General features: G+C 38.5%; 5 protein-coding genes and 11 non-coding genes across 17 annotated transcripts; 12 read left to right on the top strand and 4 right to left on the bottom strand.

Moving 5' to 3' along the window:
- Nucleotides 1–362: 362 nt before the first annotated feature.
- sre-43 (Serpentine Receptor, class E (Epsilon)) lies at nucleotides 363–2908 on the top strand (the record flags this gene model as incomplete). The annotated part of the gene is made up of 5 exons (NM_064522.1): nucleotides 363–648; nucleotides 785–968; nucleotides 1643–1799; nucleotides 1846–2105; nucleotides 2713–2908. 5 exons carry the CDS (start codon nucleotides 363–365, stop codon nucleotides 2906–2908), a joined length of 1083 nt encoding a protein of 360 aa, NP_496923.1.
- A 191-nt stretch (nucleotides 2909–3099) lies between these two features.
- W07G1.7 (uncharacterized protein) lies at nucleotides 3100–4592 on the top strand. Its single transcript, NM_064521.5, has 5 exons — nucleotides 3100–3216; nucleotides 3259–3352; nucleotides 3675–3783; nucleotides 3832–3930; nucleotides 4435–4592. Exons 1-5 carry the CDS (start codon nucleotides 3126–3128, stop codon nucleotides 4549–4551), a joined length of 510 nt encoding a protein of 169 aa, NP_496922.1. The 5' UTR covers nucleotides 3100–3125; the 3' UTR covers nucleotides 4552–4592.
- Nucleotides 4593–4820: 228 nt separating this feature from the next.
- W07G1.21 lies at nucleotides 4821–4884 on the bottom strand. Its single transcript, NR_051875.1, has one exon. It is a non-coding gene; the product is annotated as an Unclassified non-coding RNA W07G1.21 (non-coding RNA).
- A 520-nt stretch (nucleotides 4885–5404) lies between these two features.
- Nucleotides 5405–5457, top strand: W07G1.18. The gene has a single exon (NR_051874.1). It is a non-coding gene; the product is annotated as an Unclassified non-coding RNA W07G1.18 (non-coding RNA).
- Nucleotides 5458–5610: 153 nt separating this feature from the next.
- Nucleotides 5611–5663, top strand: W07G1.15. The gene has a single exon (NR_051873.1). It is a non-coding gene; the product is annotated as an Unclassified non-coding RNA W07G1.15 (non-coding RNA).
- Nucleotides 5664–5816: 153 nt separating this feature from the next.
- On the top strand, nucleotides 5817–5869 carry W07G1.20. Its single transcript, NR_051872.1, has one exon. It is a non-coding gene; the product is annotated as an Unclassified non-coding RNA W07G1.20 (non-coding RNA).
- A 153-nt stretch (nucleotides 5870–6022) lies between these two features.
- Nucleotides 6023–6075, top strand: W07G1.12. Its single transcript, NR_051871.1, has one exon. It is a non-coding gene; the product is annotated as an Unclassified non-coding RNA W07G1.12 (non-coding RNA).
- A 153-nt stretch (nucleotides 6076–6228) lies between these two features.
- Nucleotides 6229–6337, top strand: W07G1.13. Its single transcript, NR_051870.1, has one exon. It is a non-coding gene; the product is annotated as an Unclassified non-coding RNA W07G1.13 (non-coding RNA).
- Nucleotides 6338–6448: 111 nt separating this feature from the next.
- Nucleotides 6449–6501, top strand: W07G1.22. The gene has a single exon (NR_051869.1). It is a non-coding gene; the product is annotated as an Unclassified non-coding RNA W07G1.22 (non-coding RNA).
- A 160-nt stretch (nucleotides 6502–6661) lies between these two features.
- W07G1.11 lies at nucleotides 6662–6714 on the top strand. Its single transcript, NR_051868.1, has one exon. It is a non-coding gene; the product is annotated as an Unclassified non-coding RNA W07G1.11 (non-coding RNA).
- Nucleotides 6715–7022: 308 nt separating this feature from the next.
- On the top strand, nucleotides 7023–10319 carry rpi-1. 2 transcript variants are annotated; one of them, NM_001027228.5, is made up of 5 exons: nucleotides 7023–7214; nucleotides 7265–7411; nucleotides 7461–8212; nucleotides 8313–8558; nucleotides 10149–10319. In NM_001027228.5, the coding sequence occupies exons 1-5, from the start codon at nucleotides 7062–7064 to the stop codon at nucleotides 10201–10203; spliced, it is 1353 nt and encodes a 450-aa protein (NP_001022399.1). In that variant the 5' UTR covers nucleotides 7023–7061; the 3' UTR covers nucleotides 10204–10319. The 2 variants fall into 2 exon arrangements, with proteins under 2 accessions (NP_001022399.1, NP_001022398.1); NM_001027227.4 differs by having other exon boundaries at nucleotides 7025–7214; nucleotides 7461–8176; nucleotides 10149–10316.
- Nucleotides 10320–11861: 1542 nt separating this feature from the next.
- zip-3 (Transcription factor zip-3) lies at nucleotides 11862–17536 on the top strand. Its single transcript, NM_064518.9, has 6 exons — nucleotides 11862–12059; nucleotides 13452–13568; nucleotides 15276–15448; nucleotides 16029–16239; nucleotides 16880–17022; nucleotides 17069–17536. The coding sequence occupies exons 2-6, from the start codon at nucleotides 13478–13480 to the stop codon at nucleotides 17372–17374; spliced, it is 924 nt and encodes a 307-aa protein (NP_496919.2). The 5' UTR covers nucleotides 11862–12059; nucleotides 13452–13477; the 3' UTR covers nucleotides 17375–17536.
- Nucleotides 17509–19852, bottom strand: sre-44 (Serpentine Receptor, class E (Epsilon); the record flags this gene model as incomplete). The annotated part of the gene is made up of 4 exons (NM_064517.3): nucleotides 17509–17777; nucleotides 18112–18368; nucleotides 18430–18767; nucleotides 19561–19852. 4 exons carry the CDS (start codon nucleotides 19850–19852, stop codon nucleotides 17573–17575), a joined length of 1092 nt encoding a protein of 363 aa, NP_496918.1. The 3' UTR covers nucleotides 17509–17572.
- On the bottom strand, nucleotides 17834–18020 carry W07G1.8. The gene has a single exon (NR_000907.1). It is a non-coding gene; the product is annotated as a small nuclear RNA W07G1.8 (small nuclear RNA).
- Nucleotides 19853–20282: 430 nt separating the features above from the next.
- On the bottom strand, nucleotides 20283–20484 carry W07G1.17. The gene has a single exon (NR_051867.1). It is a non-coding gene; the product is annotated as an Unclassified non-coding RNA W07G1.17 (non-coding RNA).
- Nucleotides 20284–20470, top strand: W07G1.9. The gene has a single exon (NR_000908.1). It is a non-coding gene; the product is annotated as a small nuclear RNA W07G1.9 (small nuclear RNA).
- Nucleotides 20485–21570: the final 1086 nt, after the last annotated feature.

Here is a 21570-nt window from a genome sequence, read left to right as displayed (position 1 = left end):
CGTGGCCTAGAAAATTTTTTAAAATCTCGGCCACCGATTTGATTAATCCGATAGAATTTTTTGGGATATCTGTCTAAATTATAGCCTTCTCTCTCCATTTTCAAACATGCTATTAATTCAACATTCTAGTTTTTCTCTCAAAAACTCGATTTTCAAAATCCTATAAAAGTTCAAGCTCTCGAACGAAATCAAAAAGCAACATTCGAATTCAATTAAGGCTTTATTGTAACTTCATCAGCCACCGGTGACGTGATTATTTTTTTGCTCCGCGAGCAGCAGCAGGTGAAATTGAAATTTTTTGTTAAACATTTTTTCTCAGTTTTTTTCTCATTAGAAGTTAGAAAGAAAACTTCCAAATCAATATGAATTTGTTGTTAACTGACGATATAGTGATATGGATTCCGATTCACGAAATCAATAACCCGGCGTATACTAATATGAATTATTTGATTTTCAATGTTGTCTATCTTCTACTGCTATTTATTTCCGCATACTTCACAGTTATTCTAGTGATGACGTCATGGCGAATAAGGAAGTTCCATAAGAATATGACTATTTGTTTTAGCTTTTATTTCGGGGCTTGGTTCGAGTGTTGGCTTGGATTGGTGTTGGTATGGCCGTATAAGAATGGCTTGGTCTTGGTGGAAGGTAAGGTGGAGGGTCTTTTGTCTTGGTGCCTACGTGCCTACCCCTAAAAAAATGTAACAGCCGACACCTTGCGGTTTCCAAAAAAATACACCAGACTTCTTCCGGGCTTCAAATAGATCAAGCTTAACATTTTCAGACACTCACATGAAGTTCACCAATTTTGAGACATCGGATCGCACGATAATGGCACATATCACCAAGTACCCCGAGACCACATGTCTTTTGTTCGGCTCATTCTTAATATGGCACTATCTCGCGTCGACTGTGGCGGGAATGTGCAATTTTGTCATCGAAAGGGCGATTGCGTCGTTCTTTTTCAGGTGAGTTAGCTTGAGGAAGCAGCCGACGCTGAAACGGGACAGCTTCAAATTTAGTGCAGCCGAGACCTAAGCGGGACCGAGCTAGTTAGCAACCGACATTAAACCAGGACTGCTCGTGCATCCGACATCTAAGCTGGCCGTGCCTAGTTAGCAGCCGGAATTAAACCAGGACTGCTCGTGCAGCCGGCACCTAAGCGGGACCTAGCTAGTTAGCAACCGACATTAAACCAGGACTGCTCGTGCAGCCGGCACCTAAGCTGGCCGTGCCTAGTTAGCAGCCGGCATTAAACCAGGACTGCTCGTGCAGCCGGCACCTAAGCGGGACCTAGCTAGTTAGCAACCGACATTAAACCAGGACTACTCGTGCATCCGACATTTAAGCTGGCCGTACCTAGTTAGCAGCCGACATTAAACCAGGACTGCTTTCGCAGCCGGCACCTAAGCAGGCCCGCGCTAGTTAGCAGCCGACATTAAACCAGGACTGCTAATGCAGCCGACACCTAAGCGAACCCTACCGAGCTAGCAGCCGACAACCAACAGGGACAGCAAGTGCAGCCGACAGCTACGTGGGTCCTAGATATTTAGCGGCCAACAACCAACTGGGACCGCGCATTAGCCGTTTCGCGAGCGGGTTCTACCTAGTTAGCAGCCGACACCTAACCGGTATCTTCCAGCGATTACGAGAAAAAGCAACGCAGCTACCTGGGCTACACTCTACTCGCCACATCTCAATGCTGTTGTATTCAAGGATCCATTCTCGTGTTCTTCTACTTTTTCTCCCTGAAGCCTGTGCTTATCATTAGCACCATCTTATTAAGCTGTGTAATTTTGGTGAGCTCCACTCTACAAAAGGTTTCAAAAAATGATAAACTTCCAGACATTTTTCCTCCTTCTCCAGTACAACACTTCCCTGCGGAACCGGCTGGACTTAAAACAGATCGAACTTTCGTACAGCCTTGCCGCCAGATTCCAGGCGGCTGAAAACGCGCGGTCCCTGAAACTCGCGGTTTTCGTGTTCGCTGTGATTTGTTGTATATTTGTGTTGGCGATTTCTACTATGGGTATTCTATTTTTGCAATTGCTGCCGGATTATTATGATGTGGCGATTATGACCATTTTCGAGTGCCTTGTTTCTTTGTTAGTTTAGTTTATTTTTCTTGGACGGGGGGTGGTTCAAGAATCACCTGCTCGTAGTGATTAGGAAAAAAGCATGTTGTCGGTGTCTGAACAATGGTATTTGACACCCAGATAATGTCGAGCAGTATGAATTTTTGAAAATCTCATAGAATCTTCGCAGCCGACACATTCCGGGGTTCCTGAACACACAACTTTTGTCTGCAGCCGACATCTCCCAGGTCCCGAGAGTGTTAGTTACTAACGGGTCCCCTTTTTTGTCTGCAGCCAACACCTCCCGGGTCCCGAAAATGTCGGTTACTAACGGGTCTCCTTTTTTTTGTATCCAGCCGACACCTACCGGGCTTCCTGAACATTTAATTTTTGTCTGCAGCCGACAGCTCCCAGGTCCCGAGAGTGCCAGTTACTAACGGGTCCCCTTTTTTGTCTGCAGCAGACACCTCCCGGGTTTCCTGTACACCCAATTGTTGTCTGCAGCCGACATCTCCCAGGCCCCGAAAATGTCAGTTACTGACAGGTTTTATTTTTGGCTGCAGCCGACACCTCACAGGTTGCCTAAACGCACTGTAGCCGACATTTCTTGGGTCCAAAAAATACCCCATTCTTTCAGAAACCCTCTCTTCATTGTCCCGGCTGCAATGTTCTCGGTGCCCGAGTGGAAAATCGCCTTCTACAAGCACATGCCTTTTGTCGGGCGCCGACACAGACACCGTAATCCCGATAGTAAAATAATGGACCACGACTTGCGAGTCAGCATGGAAACTAACTTGTATTTTGTGCAACTTGAAGATGCCTGGAGGAGTTAGTCACCACTTTTGTTTAGGCTGAATAAATCATTTTTATTCAAACAATTTTTATTTTCTGTTCAGTTTTTCAAAAACCAAAGATTGGTCGCATAAGACATTCAGAAAAAGAAACTCAGGAATTTTTTATGGGAAACAGCGGCGATTCACAGTACAAAAATGGGAATTTTCGCAGGAAATTTTGTGAAAAAATCTCGAAATTTTCCCCCTTTCCCCCAACATGCCGAAATATCGATTTGCACTATTTCTTCTAGTTCTGACAATTTCCGACTCAAAAGTTGCGGGCTCAGAGCAAATGGCTTGTACTACGAGTAAGTCATGCAACACTACTAGAGGTTCAGATTTTTTTTCAGAGGAGGAGCCAATTCTGGTGAGCGGCTCGATCAACAAGGCATTTACTATGCAAATTACTAATAAAGTGAAGAGCTGTAATGGGTACTGTGTTAGGTAAGGATTTGGCAGAAATGATATAATTTCGCATAATTTTTCAACGAGAAAAGTCAATTTTCTAGCCCAAGATCACTTTTAGAGCAAAAATAAACTGAATTTTCGAGTTCTCCATAAGAAATTACCCCTAGAAATTAGGTTTTAACAATGTAGTGCAAAATTACGTAAGATACGATGTGCGGTACGCAAACACGGAGGGCGACTGCAGAGGGGTGGGGGGTGATGTACCCTGAGGTGCCGGAAAGTTCTGAAAATTGGGGGATATGTGTAATTTTTTGCGGAGAATTTGAATTTGTAAATGGGGTTTTTCAAAAATTTCCAGCAAACTGGTCTCCCTGGACGCAACCATGGCCGACGGAAATCAAGCCCACATTCGAAATGTGCATTTTTCATGCGTTCCTATCGTGGCGAAGGCGATCAAAATGTGCAGTGTAATAGCAAAATTTCCAGAAAAATCGGAAAAAAATCTGGATTTCCAGAAAACATGCACGACGCAGATCTACAAAAACGAAAAATCAAGCAAGTCGATTGATCGAAGTGTTGGGTCCTTGAAACGAGTTTTGGTCAAAGAGATTGGGGTAATATAGGCTTAACATTAAGAAAATTGTGCTTAATATTTATGGTGGGCGGCATACGATTTTGTCCGGCAAAACGGCAAATTGCCGGAACTGAAAATTTTTGGCAAATGGGCAAATTGCCGGAATTTAAAATTCTGGCAATTCGGCAAACCGGCAAAGTGCCGAAAATGAACATTTCTAGCAAATCGGCAAACCGGCAATCTGCCGGAACTTAAAATTTCTGGCAAATCGGCAATTTGCCAAAAATGAAAATTTCTGGCAAATTGGCAAACCGGCAAATTGTCGAAATTGAAAATTTCCGGCAACTTGCCGATTTGTCAAACGGCAATTGCCGCCAACCCCTGATGTGCATGATAATTTTAAGAAATTGCAGTTAATTTATTATTTTGAAGAACAGAATTTGGGAAACAAATTTTGAATTTTTAATTCAAAAAAATTGAATATTGCAATATATTGGAACTATTAATCAAACTCTAATTATTGGAAATTTAAAAAAAATTCCAGGATTTTTCTTTCGAGAAAGCCGAGGAGAAAACGTGCTGCTGTAAGGATGCAAAATGTGCCCGACGAATGGATGCCACGATGCGTCTGAATCTCCGTTCCAACTATAAAATACATTAATTTTCCGAAAATCAATCTAATAAATCATTTTTCAAAATCGACTTACATTAGATATGCCAAAAACAAAACAAAAAAATTTTACCAAATTGTTTTTTTCAATTTAAAATTTCTCATCCCTTTCTAAAATTACAAATTTCCTCCCAAACCACCTACTAAATCACTTCAAAAAGTGTTTCAATTGGTTTTGTTTCCCACCAAACATCTGCGTCTCCCTCTCCCGCACACACTCTCCCACCGGCTCCGGAGCCAGCTCTTGCGCGTGCGGTTACCATGGAGATGCCCATATCAAAAGCGATAACGCTTTTTGTGTTTATGTGAATGTGTATGTGTGTGCACCACCACTTCGGAGCACACGTTTTGCTCTTTTTCTATTCGAAAACGTATAGCTCATTATCTGGAGCTCTCTTCGTTTTTAATCTCGTGACACTGAAGCTAATTATGAGTTTTATGAAATGATGATGATGATGACTAGACGAGAATGTACTTTTTGATCTGATATGTATACTTTTTGAACTTTCATAGTTTGTAGTTTGTAGGTTGTAGTATGCTCCTAAAATACCTGCCTACCTCGTGCCTATCTGCTATAGGTCTGTAGGTGTCGTCACATTACCTACCTGGCCACTAAAAGGCCAAAAAAAAACTTTAAAAAGCACAGTCCAAAATTTCCTTATTTCATAAAGTAGTTTGTAGATTATAGTTTGTAGTTTGTAGTTTGTAATTTGTAATTTGTAGATTGTAGTTTGTAGGTTGTAGTCTATAACAGTCCTAGTTTTTTCCTAGTATTAGAGGCTAAAAGTCTAGTGTATAATAGTGTACAACATGAATCGTCATGAATGCCATTTTACCTTAAAGCAGTTTATAGTTGTAGTTGGTAGTTTGTGATTTGTAGTTTGTAGTTTGTAGTTTGTAGTTTGTAGTTTGTAATTTGTAATTTGTAGATTGTAGTTTGTAGGTTGTAGTCTATAACAGTCCTAGTTTTTTCCTAGTATTAGAGGCTAAAAGTCTAGTGTATAATAGTGTACAACATGAATCGTCATGAATGCCATTTTACCTTAAAGCAGTTTATAGTTGTAGTTGGTAGTTTGTGATTTGTAGTTTGTAGTTTGTAGTTTGTAGTTTGTAGTTTGTAATTTGTAATTTGTAGATTGTAGTTTGTAGGTTGTAGTCTATAACAGTCCTAGTTTTTTCCTAGTATTAGAGGCTAAAAGTCTAGTGTATAATAGTGTACAACATGAATCGTCATGAATGCCATTTTACCTTAAAGCAGTTTATAGTTGTAGTTGGTAGTTTGTGATTTGTAGTTTGTAGTTTGTAGTTTGTAGTTTGTAGTTTGTAATTTGTAATTTGTAGATTGTAGTTTGTAGGTTGTAGTCTATAACAGTCCTAGTTTTTTCCTAGTATTAGAGGCTAAAAGTCTAGTGTATAATAGTGTACAACATGAATCGTCATGAATGCCATTTTACCTTAAAGCAGTTTATAGTTGTAGTTGGTAGTTTGTGATTTGTAGTTTGTAGTTTGTAGTTTGTAGTTTGTAGTTTGTAATTTGTAATTTGTAGATTGTAGTTTGTAAGTTGTAGTCTATAACATTCCTAGTTTTTTCCTAGTATTAGAGGCTAAAAGTCTAGTGTATAATCGTGTACAACATGAATCGTCATGAATGCCATTTTACCTTAAAGCAGTTTATAGTTGTAGTTGGTAGTTTGTGATTTGTAGTTTGTAGTTTGTAGTTTGTAGTTTGTAGTTTGTAGTTTGTAGTTTGTAATTTGTAATTTGTAGATTGTAGTTTGTAGGTTGTAGTCTATAACATTCCTAGTTTTTTCCTAGTATTAGAGGCTAAAAGTCTAGTGTATAATCGTGTACAACATGAATCGTCATGAATGCCATTTTACCTTAAAGCAGTTTATAGTTGTAGTTGGTAGTTTGTGATTTGTAGTTTGTAGTTTGTAGTTTGTAGTTTGTAGTTTGTAGTTTGTAATTTGTAATTTGTAGATTGTAGTTTGTAGGTTGTAGTCTATAACATTCCTAGTTTTTTCCTAGTATTAGAGGCTAAAAGTCTAGTGTATAATCGTGTACAACATGAATCGTCATGAATGCCATTTTACCTTAAAGCAGTTTATAGTTGTAGTTGGTAGTTTGTGATTTGTAGTTTGTAGTTTGTAGTTTGTAGTTTGTAGTTTGTAGTTTGTAGTTTTTAGTGTGTAGTTTAAGAATTTAAAATTTTAAAATTTTTTGTAGTCGCGCGTTGCACTCAACAAAAATCGGGGCTAGCACGATATGAATGACTGCCTTCTGGTGGAAGAAGTATTTAAAATATTTAAAATTCTTGGCCACCGATGTTTTTCTCGGCCACGTCGCAACTCCCGCTCTGTGACAAATTTTGAATGACGTGGCTTTTCCCAACAGCACCCCCTTATTAGATTCTGCTCAAACTTCCAAACTTTCCAAAAAAAACTTCAACAACAAACATTTCCAGGTGATTCTGATTCTGCAGTGTGTGATTTGTGTGCAGAATGCCAACTCCATCGACAAAAAAGAAGGTGAAAAAGGTGGCAGAGGATCCGTTATCTTCATCGGGAGTCTCTTCGCTATCCGGCATTTCTTCGTATAATATTCGCAAAATTTCGATTTATAAAAATGGAGATAGGTATCATAGAGGTGTTAAGGTAACGTTACACCTATGAGTTTTTTCAAAAATTTTCAAAAAGTTTTGTAGTTTGTGATAAATCCACGTGTGATAAAAGATATGGAGCCGCTGCTCAATCAGGTCAACGATAGAATCGAGCTTTCACATGGAGCCAAGAAATTGTACACTACGGATGGAAAAATTGTGAACTCGATCAAGGAGTTGGAAGATGGAAAGGTAAGGGTCGGGACATGCCTGCCTACGTGCCTATAGTAGGTGGTTTCAGATCTACGTCGCCGCGTCCGCCCAATTCATCCCAATGCGATATGGAGAGTTTGCTGAAAAAGTCTGGAAACCGCCAAGCCGAAAGCACAGCCCCATCATGAGCTCCGACCGAATAAAGACAGCAAGGACGCGGAGCCAAGATCCTAGTAAACGACGACAGCCGCAGAATTCTGGGAGCTCTGCTCCGACGGGCTCTGGTGTGCAGAGAAGTCGATCTGTGAGGACACTGGCGGAGGATCGGAAGTCTCGGAGAGACGCAAATCCAGCTCGTCCAAACGTCAATGGAGCTTCAAATGCTCCGAAGAAGTTTGATGGAGCACGACCGAAGGCTCCACCAGCAAGACAGACGATTCCAAAACCTAAGAAGATCCTTACAACGTCTACAACCAACAAAAAACCACCAACACCAAAGCGAAAAGTATCCAAAAAAGTGCTGGGCGCTGCTGCAGCGGCCGGCGTTACAGTTGTCGGAGCAGCTGCAATTGGAGCCGTGGCTGCCGCCAAGCGATCAACGCCGAAGCCTATTCCGACAGCTGTATCGGATGTTTCCACAGCTTCATCGATTCCTATACCGAATGTGACAGGTGCAGCTGAGATTCTGGAGTTCCCGGAGGAAGAAAAGAAAATCGATATGGCAACTATACATCGGACCCCAACGCCTCCAGTGGTCGCGTCGAGGCCAGCGACTGCGAAGGCTCCGGGGACACCTGCAAACAGGTCAGCGACTGCGTTGGAGGCTAAGAGTGTATCACAGTATGTTTCCTAGATGTAACCTAGCCGGAGGGTACTAGAAAACCATAGATCATGATCATGAAAAGATTATGCTTAGATCTTTAGAATTCTAAATTTCCAGACAACCAACTCCGGAGAGCTCGGAGGAAGAGGAGGATGAAGGCAATGGAGACGAGGATGACGATGAAGAAGTGGAGGATGATGAGGAGGATGCAGGATCGGATGAAGCTGAGGAAGAACCATCGGATGAGGAGGAGGAGGACGAAGAGACGGAGGAGGAGGAGGAGGAGGAGGAGGAGGAGGAAGAGGATGATGATGAGTCAAGAGTGGAGACACCTGCTTCCAGGAAGTCTTCTTCAGCTGTTTCGTGAGTTTTTTGAATGAGTTATAGGTGTAAATAGGAAGCTTTTGGCGATTGAGTATGCCACAAACTTTTATCGGAGTGCTTTACACTGCAACTTTTTCCTCACGAGGGACGAAGAAAAGTGGTTTCTAGGCCATGGCCGAGGGGCCGACAAGTTTCAGCGGCCATTTATCTTGCTTTGTTTTCCGCCTGTTTTCTTTTGTTTTTCACAGCTTTTTCCCGTTTTTTCTTATTAAAACTGATAAATAAATACTTTTTGCAGATGCTAAAACATTTTCCAAGTAAAAAAATTATGTATTCAGTGGGCAAGCAGCGGTGAAAGTGGGCATTGTAATATGATGGATTACGGGAATACAGAACCTAAACTTTTTCTGAAACATGATACATATGATGCTTAGATGCTGAAATTACCTGATTTTCATAACGAGATCGCTGAAAAAGTTTTGAGGTTTTCAAAATTCAACTTTTTGTGCGAAAATCTCGACTTTTTCACCAAAAAAGTTGAATTTTGGAAAGCTCAAAACTTTTTCAGCGGTCTCGTTATGAAAATCAGGTAGTCTCAGCATTTAAACAGCATATGTATCATGTTTCAAAAAAAGTTTAGGTTTTGTATTCCCGTAATCCATCATATTACAATGCCCACTTTCACCGCTGCTTGCCCACTGAATACATGATTTTTTTTAAATGGAAATTGTTTTAGCATCTGCAAAAAATATTTATTTATCAGTTTTATTAAGAAAAAACAAAAAAAAATCGATGAAAAACGAAAGAAAACAGGCGGAAAACAAAGCAAGGTAAACGGCCGCTGAAACTTGTCGGCCCCTCGGCCATGGCCTAGAAACCGCTTTTCCTCGTCCCTCGTGAGGAAAAAGTTGCAGTGCTTTAGAAAATTGGCACCTTACTGAAGAAACCTAGCGAATTTCTGACAGAAGTTGGGAATTTTTCTGGATGCAACACGTGATGTCAGACTGTCTCAGATCTACAAAAAATGCGGGAATTTTTTACCAGAAAAATTGTGATGTCAGCATGCTCGTAACCATGCGAAATCAGATGAGATGTCTGCGTTTCACCTCCCGCATTTTTCGAAGATCAAAGCGAAATGGGACTTTCTGAACCTAACAACTTTCTGAAGAAAGTCGGCAACTTTTTGAATACATCTAGTAACTGTCTGATAGCACGATAACAGTAGGCACCTTTCTGAAGAAATCTACCAACCCTTGTGAGAAAATGACAGTTTTTGAAGTTAGTGGACAGACGTGCATAAAATTTCACTAGCATAAACTTTCTCCAAAATGTTGTCACCTTTCTAGCGATAGTTGGTGGATTTTCCGGCCAACTTTCGGTTAGCTCAGAAAAGTACAAGAAAGCCTGGAAGTTTCAAATAGCCAAGATATGGGCGAAGTCTGTGTTCTGTAATTTTGTTTTTAATTTGATTTAGTTTTCAAAGGGTTTTCAGCTGAAAATGGGAATTCCCAGAAATGTAATATCTCGATAACTTTCCAAAATAGGCTCCGCCCATTTCTTGGCAGTTTTTTTCTAGTTGAAGAAAATCTGAAAATCTGAAAATCCTACTCTAAATAAATATAATTTCAGATTTTCCGGATCCACTGAAGAAGACCACAAGAAAGGAGATGAAGCCAAAAAATGATTGATTTCTCTGTGATTTTTTTTTCAAAATATTTTTCCCTTCAACTTATCCCTCTTCCTCGTCAACATTTTTCTGTCAAAAATCTCCTCACTTATTAATAAATGGCTAGACTTTCATCTTTCAACTTTACATGACTTTTTCGCAAAAAAATTTGGAAAGTTCATACATCATTTCAAAGTCAAAAATTTTGAAATTCTCTTATCAATTTTTTTTACAGAAAAAAGTCTTGAAAACTCACGTAACACAGTTTTGTTACGGATATTTGTTGCATAAAAAAGTAGGTAGGTACTAGGTACGTATAAGGTAGGTACGTATAAGGTAGCTACGTACTAGGTAGGTACTATGTAGGTACCAGGTAGGTACTTAGTAGGTACTAGGTACGTGCTAAGTAGCTACCAGGTAGGCACACCATAGACACTTTTTAGGTAGTAGGCAGGTACTAGCTAGGTATTAGCCAGGTACTAGGCAGGTACTAGATAGGTACTAGGTAGGTACGAGGTAGGCATTTAGTCACAATTGTTTTATTAATCCGAAAACTTTACTATTTCTGGCATTACACTTTTCACTTTTTTTGAACTTTTCAGTATCTACAACTCTCAATCAAAATTTGTTTTTTGCTCATTTTATCAGTACTTTGTTCGGGGGAACTTAACTCGGACAAGACGTCCATTGCTGACGCGTTTCTCGTGCGTACTTTGCAGACCGAAACCGGGTGGGTTGATGAGATCAGTGATAGACACCAGTTTTATCAATTCTGTCTCTTTGTTTTGTGTATTGATTTTTTTTTGAAATTTTTTTTTGAATAGAAAGTCGCAATTTTGAATTTTGCTTTAAGTTGGTATGATCTTTATGTTTTTCAAAAAGTTGTGGTGAATTTAGAAAAAAATAAATAAAGTTCCAGAAATGCGGAAAATGATGCAAAATCATCAGAACACACGATTTTATTTCTCTGCATCACTAATTCTCTTTAATGATAAAGAGATGGGAAAAAGATCAAACTATCACCACCTGTTTGTTTCCCAAAAGTCAATTTTGCAACAAAAAATAAATTTAAAATTTAAATTTTATCTGTATTGATAACAGATATGAAAAAGTTGTCAACTATCAAAACCTAGAAAATTAAATTTTTTAGGTACTAGGTAGGTACAAGGTAGGTACTTGGTAGGTACCATGTTGGCACTAAGTAGGGTCTAGGCAGGTACTAGGCAGGTGCTAGATAGGTACTAGGTAGGTATTAGGGAGGTACTAGGAAGGTACTAGGAAGGTACTAGGAAGGCACTAGGTAGGTACTAGGTATGTGGTAGGTAGGTATTAGGATAGGCACTAGGTAAGCACTAGGTAGGTCTTGAGTTGGTACTAGGTAGGTACTATTTAGCCACTAAGTTGGTACTTGGTAGGCACTAAGTAGGCACTAAGTAGGTACCAGGTAGGCACTAGGTAGGCACTTTTTTCTTGTTCCTGATCACCCAGAAGCCAATCATAATCCTATTACAGTTTGGTCACAGTTTAACAAATGATAAAAATCCTCGAGTCAACAAAAAGTGTAGTCAATCGTCTACCTTTTTTGCATTTTGTGCTCGATTTTCTTGATTTATTGATGAAACGTCAATAAATAATCCCTCCGTTATCACCACCATATTTCACTGAATTCTTGCATACCCCTTCTGTGTTAGGAGCCGCGCTGATAACGAGCTCATTGAGCCCTCCGGGGGCTTCTCACACACTCGAACTTGATTTTATTAGTTGTTTGTGCACGTTTTCATAGGTAAAATTTGAAATTCAGAGTAGCTTTTGGTGGATTTTTTAAAGCATTACCGGATGATGGGGATCTCCTGACACGGTTTGTGACAGTAGAGGTAGGTATTTTTAAGTGACAACATAAATTTTATCAGTTCTACGTGAACTTTTTGGTATTTTTATTGGTAATAGTTGGCCTGCATATATAGGTACTAGGTGGGCACTAGGTAGTCCCTAGATAGGCAGTAGGTAGATACTAAGTAGGTACTAGGTAGGTACTAGATAGGCACTTGAAAGGTACCACATAGGTAGGCGCTAGATGTGCACTAGGTAGGTACTAGGTAGATACTAGGTGGGTATATTAGATAGGCACTAGGGCGTTTTGGTACACAGTTGTAAATAGGTAGGTACTGGGTAGGCACTAGATAAGCACCAAATAGGTAAAATGTAGGTATTAGGTAGGTACTAGATAGGTACTTGGCAAGTAATATACAGGCGTTTACAGTCTTTCAAGCAGGCAGGCGTTTTTGAGACGCCTATAGGCACTGACATAGATTCGGTAAGGATTCTGTGTGACCTATTTAGACACTCACAGTACCAGCCTACCTCATAGGCCTACTTTTTGCCTGCTTGCCTACCTACCAGTATCAAAAGTTCATAGTGCAAGTGTGCTCCACCGCACCGGTGTGTGACCAAAGTGTGCTCTGAAATAGTGTCCTGTTGTTATCGGGAGAGTAGAAGAGTGAGAGCAACACAAAATGCACAGACAAGGCTCGAGAAGTACCTGTCTTCCTACAAATAATTGTTATCAGCACCGTCTCTCTTTTTCTCTCCAACCAATCAAACGGTTTCAGTTTTTTTTTCCTTTTTTTTCGGAGTTTTCCAGCCGCTTTTTATGGTAGTTTTATGATTAGATGAATTGGAATTCATTGTTTTTAATTTTATTGATTTTTTCATTTTGATAATTGTGAAAAAGTAATACGGAGTGTGTAAAAAGTTCAAAAATCCAGTTTAATGAAAAGTAGAATAAAATTTGTTTTTGAAATAGGTTGAGGGTTGTTTAAAAATGTTCAATATTTCCAAAAAGTGTCTCAAAAAGTCATACTAAATTTGTCTAAAACTTTGTAAAATGTTCTATTTTGAAAATGAGAATTTGTTGAAATATCTGTAAAGCAAATAAAAAAAACCAGAAGTGAAAATTTACAATTTTTGATTGTGTCAGCAGTTTTCAAAAGACCTATACTAAATTTTTTTTTTCATTCAATTTTGCTCCGTTAGAAACTTTTTGGTTTCAAACCATTTAGGAGCTACAGAACATTACTTTAAACTGCAAAATGGTACAAACATAAACAAAAAAAAACATAAATAAATTAAACGTTTTTTTATAAAACCAAAAACAGCAGAGATTTAAGCTATCAGATTTGAGTTTTTTTTTTGATTTTTATTTTCTAAATATTATATTTTACAGAAACTAAAAAAACTTCCGCACTGTAAATTTCCATTTTTTCCAGTGAAAAAACCTTCCCTGTCTCCAAAAATGCAGCCGTCATACGATGCGGACGACTTCATGCGGCGTGGATTTTTCGGCTCTTTTATCGGATTCCGGAAACGATCTTCCAGCAAACCAGGTGAGCTTTATGCAAAAAACGTCACTTATTCTCAAATTTTCTCACGCCATTTGATTGATTGATTGATTTTTTTTTCTGTCAAACCTAACTAATTTATCAATTTTGAAAATGTTAAGTGTTCTTTGCTCCGAGCTCTCCCTATTTGTGGAAAAAATTGCCCATTTCGTGGGCATGGCTTGCTCACCGATTTCTGGCTTCCCTCATAAATTGAAATGGAAGAGTTTAGGCCGAATTAGGCCATTTTGACTCGACCATATCTGGGGTAGATTTACGGCGCTTTGCGTGTCGCGTCGCGGCTAGTTTTTAGTTGTAAAACTAAATGTATTTGTCCGTGTGTGGAGTACACAACTTTTCCACGCGTTGTCCGGCAGGCAATTGTCAATGGAGCGCAAAAAATTCAATGAGGAAGGCCAGACCCCGTGCTTGCTTGCAAAAATCTTAATGGTCCGACAACTGCCGGATTTCGCCCACTGCAAAGTTGTAAATAGTGTGGCGTGGAACCCAGAAATTGTCGGGCTATACATATTGCATTTAAAGGGGATTTTTAGTAAAATTTTGCAAATTTAAGCTCCGCCCCTTTGTTTAAAGCAAAGTTCAAAATGTCACGAAACGTCTCAAAACTTTGCTAAAAACTACAGTACCCTTCCGAAAAATTGCATTATCTATTTGGCATCAGTCTCATACATTCTATTTCTCATCTATCAAATATTTCAATCTTCAATTTCTTCTTTCCTTTCTCTCTCACGTCACATTTTGTTCGCAGGTGGTGGTCGTAGAAGTGACCGACGAGAAGAACTGTTCTTTTTTTTTGGTTTTTTGTTTTTTGTTTGAAATCTAAGTAGTTTTCCCCCTGTTAGTAGAGCTTTTTTTCTCCAAAAAGTGGGCGTGACCACAATGTTAGCTCCGCCCAGAAAATGGTCGTGGTCTATTCATAGTTGGAAATGTGTTTCGAATTTCGGAACATCTATAACTCCGTGAAAATGTAAAAATTTATAGAAAATGGCAAAAACTTCAAAGCGGTGTTTTGAAAACTTATTTCAAAATCGGAAAGTAAACCAAGAAGTGGGCGGGGTCTATGTTCGACTCCGCCCACAAAATGGTTCATTTTTTTGTGAATTTAAGATGAAAACTCCAATTTTTTGGAATTTTGATGAGAACATTTTGCTTCGAGAGCTTCGGAATTTTTTGTCGAAATTGAAAAAAAAAACCCTAAAAATTTCTAATTTTTTTTTTTTTGGAAATTTTTCAGAAATTTTCAAGTAATTTTTTGCCGAATTTTGACATGTGCTTTTCACAAAGAAGTTCTAAAAAATTTGCAAAAAAAACGAAAACTTCTAGGAATTTTGCTTGTAAGTGTACGCTTTTTTACGATTTTCTAAATTTTTTATTGAGATTTTTTTAAAAATTGAGAAACAATTCCAGAGGTGCTTCAAAATTTGCAAGACCACATGTTTTCTTCCTATTATTTTTTGGCAGCGTTCTACTTTTTACGGTCAACATGGTCATGTTCATAGTCTGCGTCTCTTGCATTCTTACAGTCTATATCTCCAGTTCTCTGCGCATCTTCCTCTCTTTATAAGTTATCAGCATACTCACATACACCCAAACCAACTAAAATTGCATCATATTATGTTTGCCTGACACTTTTGAACGAACAAGAGAAAAAGAGAAAAAGATGAAATCAACATTTTGTTTCAATTCTTGCAGAGCCGCCAGTTCCACCAAAGTTTGCTCCGCCGGCAGCTCCATCGGTGGCTCCGAATTTTCGAGCTTCTGACTCAGCGGCTCCACACCTTTTGAGTGTCCCGTCGAATCGTACGGAATACGATATTTATCGAGAAATTGTGTCCGAAGCGGAGTATATTGAAAGATCATCGCCGGTTAGTTTAGATCAAAAATTTTTAGTTTCTGCCATTTTTTGGGACTTTTTTTCTGGTTTTTGAAACTATTTTTTGGAGATTTTAGCTTAAATTTTGGTGCACACTTTCAAAAATTGCTTCAAATTGAATGCGATTTTTTTTCGATTTTAAGAATTTGTAAATGCCATTTTCCGGTAATTCAAAAAAATTGGTGCCAGGCTGTCTCATCACGTTTTGATCTACAAAAAATGCGGGAATTTTTCGTCCAAAACAATGTGACGTCAGCACGTTCTTAACCATACGAAATCAGTTGAAAACTCTGCGACTCTTCTCACGCATTTTTTGTAGATCTACGTAGATCAAGCCGAATTGAAACACTCTGACACTACGTGAAATCTAGATATTTTGAGAAATATTTGGTTAGTTTTGGAAATCACTATTTACCTACTGTCTTGCTAAGCCTAACTTTGTAGGTTCCATTTTTTGGAAACCGTTTTTTTTGATAATTCCTAACTATAAGTAACTCAAATATTTTCTACAAAACTGGGAGAATCTCCGCCAATTTTTGATTAAAAATTCTCAAGCTTCAAACATTTTCCAGGCCTCACCAGACTTCTCGTGTCCAACAACTCCTCAACCATCCAACTACTACACCCCGCTCCCATTACCTCAACAACCACCAACATTTGACCCATCAACACTAATGCCCCAGCAACAAATGATGTTCCATCCAGGTCAATATCATATGGTTATGAGCCCGATTGCTCCGCACCCGATTCCAGTTGATACGAATGGTGTGCCACTTGGAACTCGTGAGTAACTTGAGTTTCCCTCCAAAAAAAATTTAACATAAAATTTGAATTTCCCGCCAAAATGTTTTTCGCAGAAAATTTGAATTTCCCGCCAAAACATTTTTCTTGATAAATTTGAATTTCCCGCCAAAATGCTTTTCGCAGAAAATTTGAATTTCCAGCCAAAATCGTTTTCTTAGAAAATTTCAAAGTTCTGCCAATTTTTTTCCGAGACCACGTGGTCAGTCAGAGTGTCTCATTTCGGCTTGATCTACGTAGATCTACAAAAAATGCGGGAGAAGAGACGCAGACTTCTCAACTGATTTTGCGTCTCATTTTTTTGGGGAAAAAGTTCCTGCAATTTTTGTAGATCAAACCGTAATGGATCAGCCTGACACCATGTGTGAGACTGATTGAATTTCACAAAATCTGTATTTTTGAACACCAAAAGTGTTCTTATTATTGGTTTTCAAAACCATTTCCAATAAATTTCCCTTAATTTCCTTGTAAAAAACTGGCCAAAAAACTCATTCAAACTGATTCTAACTGCCTAAAATAGAAAAAAAAACGGCAAAAAAAAAATTTTGGGGGCATTTTTCATCGAATTTCCAGTTCTGAACTCTGTAAAATTGGAAACAAAAATTAAAGAAAAAATTTCCAGAATGTCCAATGGCTCCACCACCATACTCTTCCTTTGCTCCACAATCCTCATCATCTGGAATGCTTCAGCAACAACCACAGGATCTAGTGATTCCCCAGGACATTCCATTTGACGTGAAACGGGAGATTCAGGAGCATTTAGTGGTAAGAATTGGGGTTTCAAAATCCAAAATATGAGCTTATTTTGCAGCTCCAAAACGGCAAGAAACAAATGTCAATCGAAGAAATTGTCAAGCTCGTCGTCGTCGCCCTCAAAGATTCCCAAATCGAAGAAGGTCGTGAAGAGGAAGAGTCTCCCGAGGAAATTCTCCGACGAAAGAGAATTCAGAACAACCTAGCGGCTGCCCGGTACCGCAAGCGACAACGCGAGGCTCGCGAGAGCGCCGAGAGTGAGCTCGGTGACCTGACCCGACGGAACGATGAGCTCCGCGATCAGGTGTCCCGAATGGAGCGGGAAATTGATCGGCTGAAGCAAGCGGTGCTCGGAAGACAGTGATGAGTTGTGTTGTGATAACATGCCTACAATATGCCTACCTTATCCCCGTGACAATCTACATGAGTTTTTTTTTTGGTATTCTAATTTTATGTACAAATTTGGTATTATATTCACTTATGATTTTTGTAATTTGATGCATTTATATGAAATTTTATATTTTTTAATATATATTTTAATACAACCTAATAACCCTAATAACTATGACCAAGAATTGTTCAATTGTCGAAAATATGTGTCCGTCTCCTTCCGCAACTCGGAATCTTTGTCACACTCCACTGGAACCACCTTGACTATTGTAGTTTTCCGTGCCACTGCTACAATCTTGTTGGAAAATGGACAAAGTTCATAGTTCCTCCAAGCATCGACGGAATGGATCAGTGTCGGGCCAATGAATGAGGGGCCTCTGGAAATTGAAAATGTATTAGTAATAGATGCGTATTCAATTTTGTCCCCGCGGGGACTGGGCCGAGCCCGGCAGCAGTGCAACGCCAGGACGACCCTTGGGAAGTCGGAGCAAGCCCCGAGTCTTCCCTAGGTTCCAAAAATCATATAACCTTTATTACACTCATTCGAGTGTATACCGTAGGTTAATACGATAAGAACAGATACTACACTTTGATCTTAGCTAATAAGCCGAAGAAGCGATACTGGACGGAGAAGGTGGCAGGGGTAGTGGGGAGCTGTGTACCGACAAGTCAGGGGTGCGCGGGGCTCCAAAAATATAAATATAAACTCACACATTCAAGGACGCTTCAAACACAAAATTGAGCAAATCCACGTGATTTGGGAAAACGTCGAAATAAATTAGTAGAATACTTGAGCAGGAGATGAAAATCATCCCAATCCCGGCGAAAATGACTTTTTTGATCATCGCAAAGCACTTGACATTCTCCTTGGCTTGATATCGAGCCGCCAGGGTGTAATTATTGGGATTTGCAAAGTTTTCAATGGTTTTTGTGACTTTCTGGTTGTAGTTCTCGGTTACCGCAAAGATCTAAAATTATTTAAAAATTTTGTGATAATTGTTATAAGCGAGCGAGTATGAGAGGCCTTACCACGGAAGATACCACATTTGGTATGAGAGCAATCAAAACGATATATACTAAATTTTGCAGAATTTGGAAAAAATGTAAAATCGCACTTATAAAATTGAATGTCTGATGTCCAATAATCAAAATTACAACCAAATGAATTCTGGGCTTCTTCTCGTAATCTGTTAAATAATAGCACGCGAAAGTTCGCTCCACGGCTAATAAAAGTCCAGTGGTGCCCATTGACAGAATATAATGAAATTTGAGAAAGGAGCCAAGGAAGAATAAATTAAAGAAATTTGGGACTTTTATCATTTCCGATTCAATATCTGTCCATCCTTGCTGGATGGTTATATTAGACTCTGAAAAGTTTGTAGTTTGTAGTTTGTAGCTTGTAGTTTGTAGCTTGTAGTTTTTAGTTTTTAGTTTGCAATTTCTAGTTCCCAATTCGGGATGTGCATGTGAATTAACTGTTTTTTAAATACTTCACTGGGAGTTTGAAACACAAGTTTGCTGTATTTGTAGTTTGAAGTTTTTAGTTTGTAGTCTGTGCGTTGTAGTTTGTAGTTTGTAGTTTGTAGGTTGTAGTTTGTAGTTTGTTGTATTTTTCAAAAACTTTTTTTTTTTGATTTCTGAAGAAAAAATTTTTAATTTTATACTGTGTCGCACATCTTCAATATTGAATTTTTCATCAATTTTTTCAGAAAAAATTGGCGGGAATTTCAAAATTTCAAAAAAAAAAATTAAATCTCCCATATGTTCAAATAGTATTGGCTGATGTTTCAAATTTTAATTTTTTTAAATAAATTTTTCAAAACTTCCATCGAAAAATTTGAGCTATTTAACGTTTCGCAAAAAAAATTACAGGACATCCCAATTTTTGGTTTTTTTTTCAAAAAAACTCTCGTCTAAAAATTCGATATTTGATGTTTTGTAGTACACTTCTTTACAACTTTTCATATGACAAAAATCGGTTTATTTTTTTGAATAAAAAAATTAATTGAAGTCTATTTTATCACCTGCCCTTATTTGATTTTCCAATGAAAAACATGGTTTTCAATTTTTTTTTTCGACCGATTAGCGGAAAAATATTGTTTCAAGGTTTTAAGCTGGTCTGAAAACATTTTAAAAAATTTAAAAAAGTTTAAAAATTACCACCAAGAATCCAGTACCCCGATTCATAGGGTAAAATCATCAGACTCCCGATAAAAGTTTCAAACCATTGCACGGAGCAGCTAAATATCAAGCAAGTAAGGTTCCAGTGAAAAACTCGAATTTTCAAACAGATATATGCACATTTTAAGACAAAATACATAATGAGCAAGTGGAAAATTCCATAAACTATCAGATAAATATTATCAGGGAACCCTCTTAATCGGTGGTCATGAAGGACTGTAGTAGGGGTGAGCACACGGAAATATGAGCTATTTCCGATAAGGAATATCATTTTTTAAGAGTAGAAATGCTAGTAGAAAAAAAGAAAAATACTGGGAACTTCTGATATGATATCAGCAGATTATTATCACCTGCCCGAGTCACCTAGGCTAAAAATTTCAATAATTGCAGACTGGAGTTTGGAGCAGCGTCACAAAATTGATTTCTGTTGCTTTTTAGAGAAAAAAACCAAAGTTCTGAATCTTCTAAAGTATATAGTCAACTATAAGAGGAGAAAGGCACAGAGGTTTTGATTATTTAAAAAAAAGCACATTTTTGCAGCTGAATTTCAGGCAACTTTGCTATCCCCGACTGACAAAAAGCGCGTAATTGCGTACGCCAATGCACCATATCTTACGTGCAATGTTACTCTGCGACAGTACGCGCACCCCTGATTTGTCGGTACACCGCTCCGCACTACTCCTGCCACCTCCTCTATTCAGTATCGCTTCTTCGGCTTATTAGCTAAGATCAAAGTGTAGTATCTGTTCTTATCGTATTAACCTACGGTATACACTCGAATGAGTGTAATAAAGGTTATATGATTTTTGGAACCTAGGGAAGACTCGGGGCTTGCTCCGACTTCCCAAGGGTCGTCCTGGCGTTGCACTGCTGCCGGGCTCGGCCCAGTCCCCGCGGGGACAAAATTAAGGATAGTTGCATAATAAAACTAATGGACAAACGTTTTTTAAAAATTATTGTTGAGTGTTCGCGCTTTGTTTTTTTTTATTTGTAATAATTATTATAATAACAAGTTAAAAAAAAAGAGTTAACTAATGACCGGACATCCGATTTTTCATCCACCGGAGCCAATTGAATTCAAAAAGAAAAATGGCATTTCTCGGTTTTTAGGCCTAAAGTTGATACAATATAAATCTACTTTTTAAGAGAAAATATCGAATATTTAATGAATTTTAATTTTTTTCTTCAAAAAATGTTATGAAATACTGGTTGTTTTCCTTATCATAATTTCATTTTCGAAACTCTTTGTCAACCAAACAACCTATAAAAGATGCTCATGTAACTATCATTTTTCATTCCTCTTGTCAAACTATATCAGCCGTCATGTCTTCCCCTCAAGATTGTTATTTCACAATCTCTTTTGCAACCGACCAGAACAACAACTCGACAATGTGAACATGCGGCTCGCCATGCCGTTGTATGGAACGACGAGCACAATCAGAAGATCGGAACATTTCTGCTCGCCCAGCTCAAGAAGCTGATACTCAACAATGGGATCAATTCATTAAGGATATGAGAAATTTGAATAGTAAACATTAATATTTTGCCATTTTGTTGTACATTTTAATTTGTGAATAAATGTTGGAATTTTTTGTTATTTTTTAACCAAAAAGCACTTTTTTCTCTCAAAAGTGTCAATTAGGGAAGCCGATAATTTTCAAAAATTTATGGTCCATCAATAAATAAAGTTTGTAATAAAAAAATTTGTCTAAAAAGTTTATCTACTAAACCCCTGATTTGTCGGTACACCGCTCCGCACTACTCCTGCCACCTCCTCTATTCAGTATCGCTTCTTCGGCTTATCTCGGCATTTCGTGTCTTCTTTCTCCCACCCTTTTGCCACCTTTCTACCACCAAAATGTAGAAAGGCGAAAAATGGATAGGGAAAGGCGGCAAAAAGGTGGCAGATTGGTGACAATAGGTGACAACGATGCTATTATTTTTGTTTGTTTTCACTCTGAAAATAATTTAAAAAAAACTGCAATTAGG

The sequence above is a fragment of the Caenorhabditis elegans genome, chromosome II (genome assembly GCF_000002985.6).
Source record: "Caenorhabditis elegans chromosome II".
In the NCBI taxonomy this organism is placed as follows: Eukaryota; Metazoa; Nematoda; class Chromadorea; order Rhabditida; family Rhabditidae; genus Caenorhabditis; species Caenorhabditis elegans.
The sequence above is the reverse complement of the archived record's forward strand: the minus strand, read 5'-3'. Positions and strand labels throughout refer to the sequence as shown.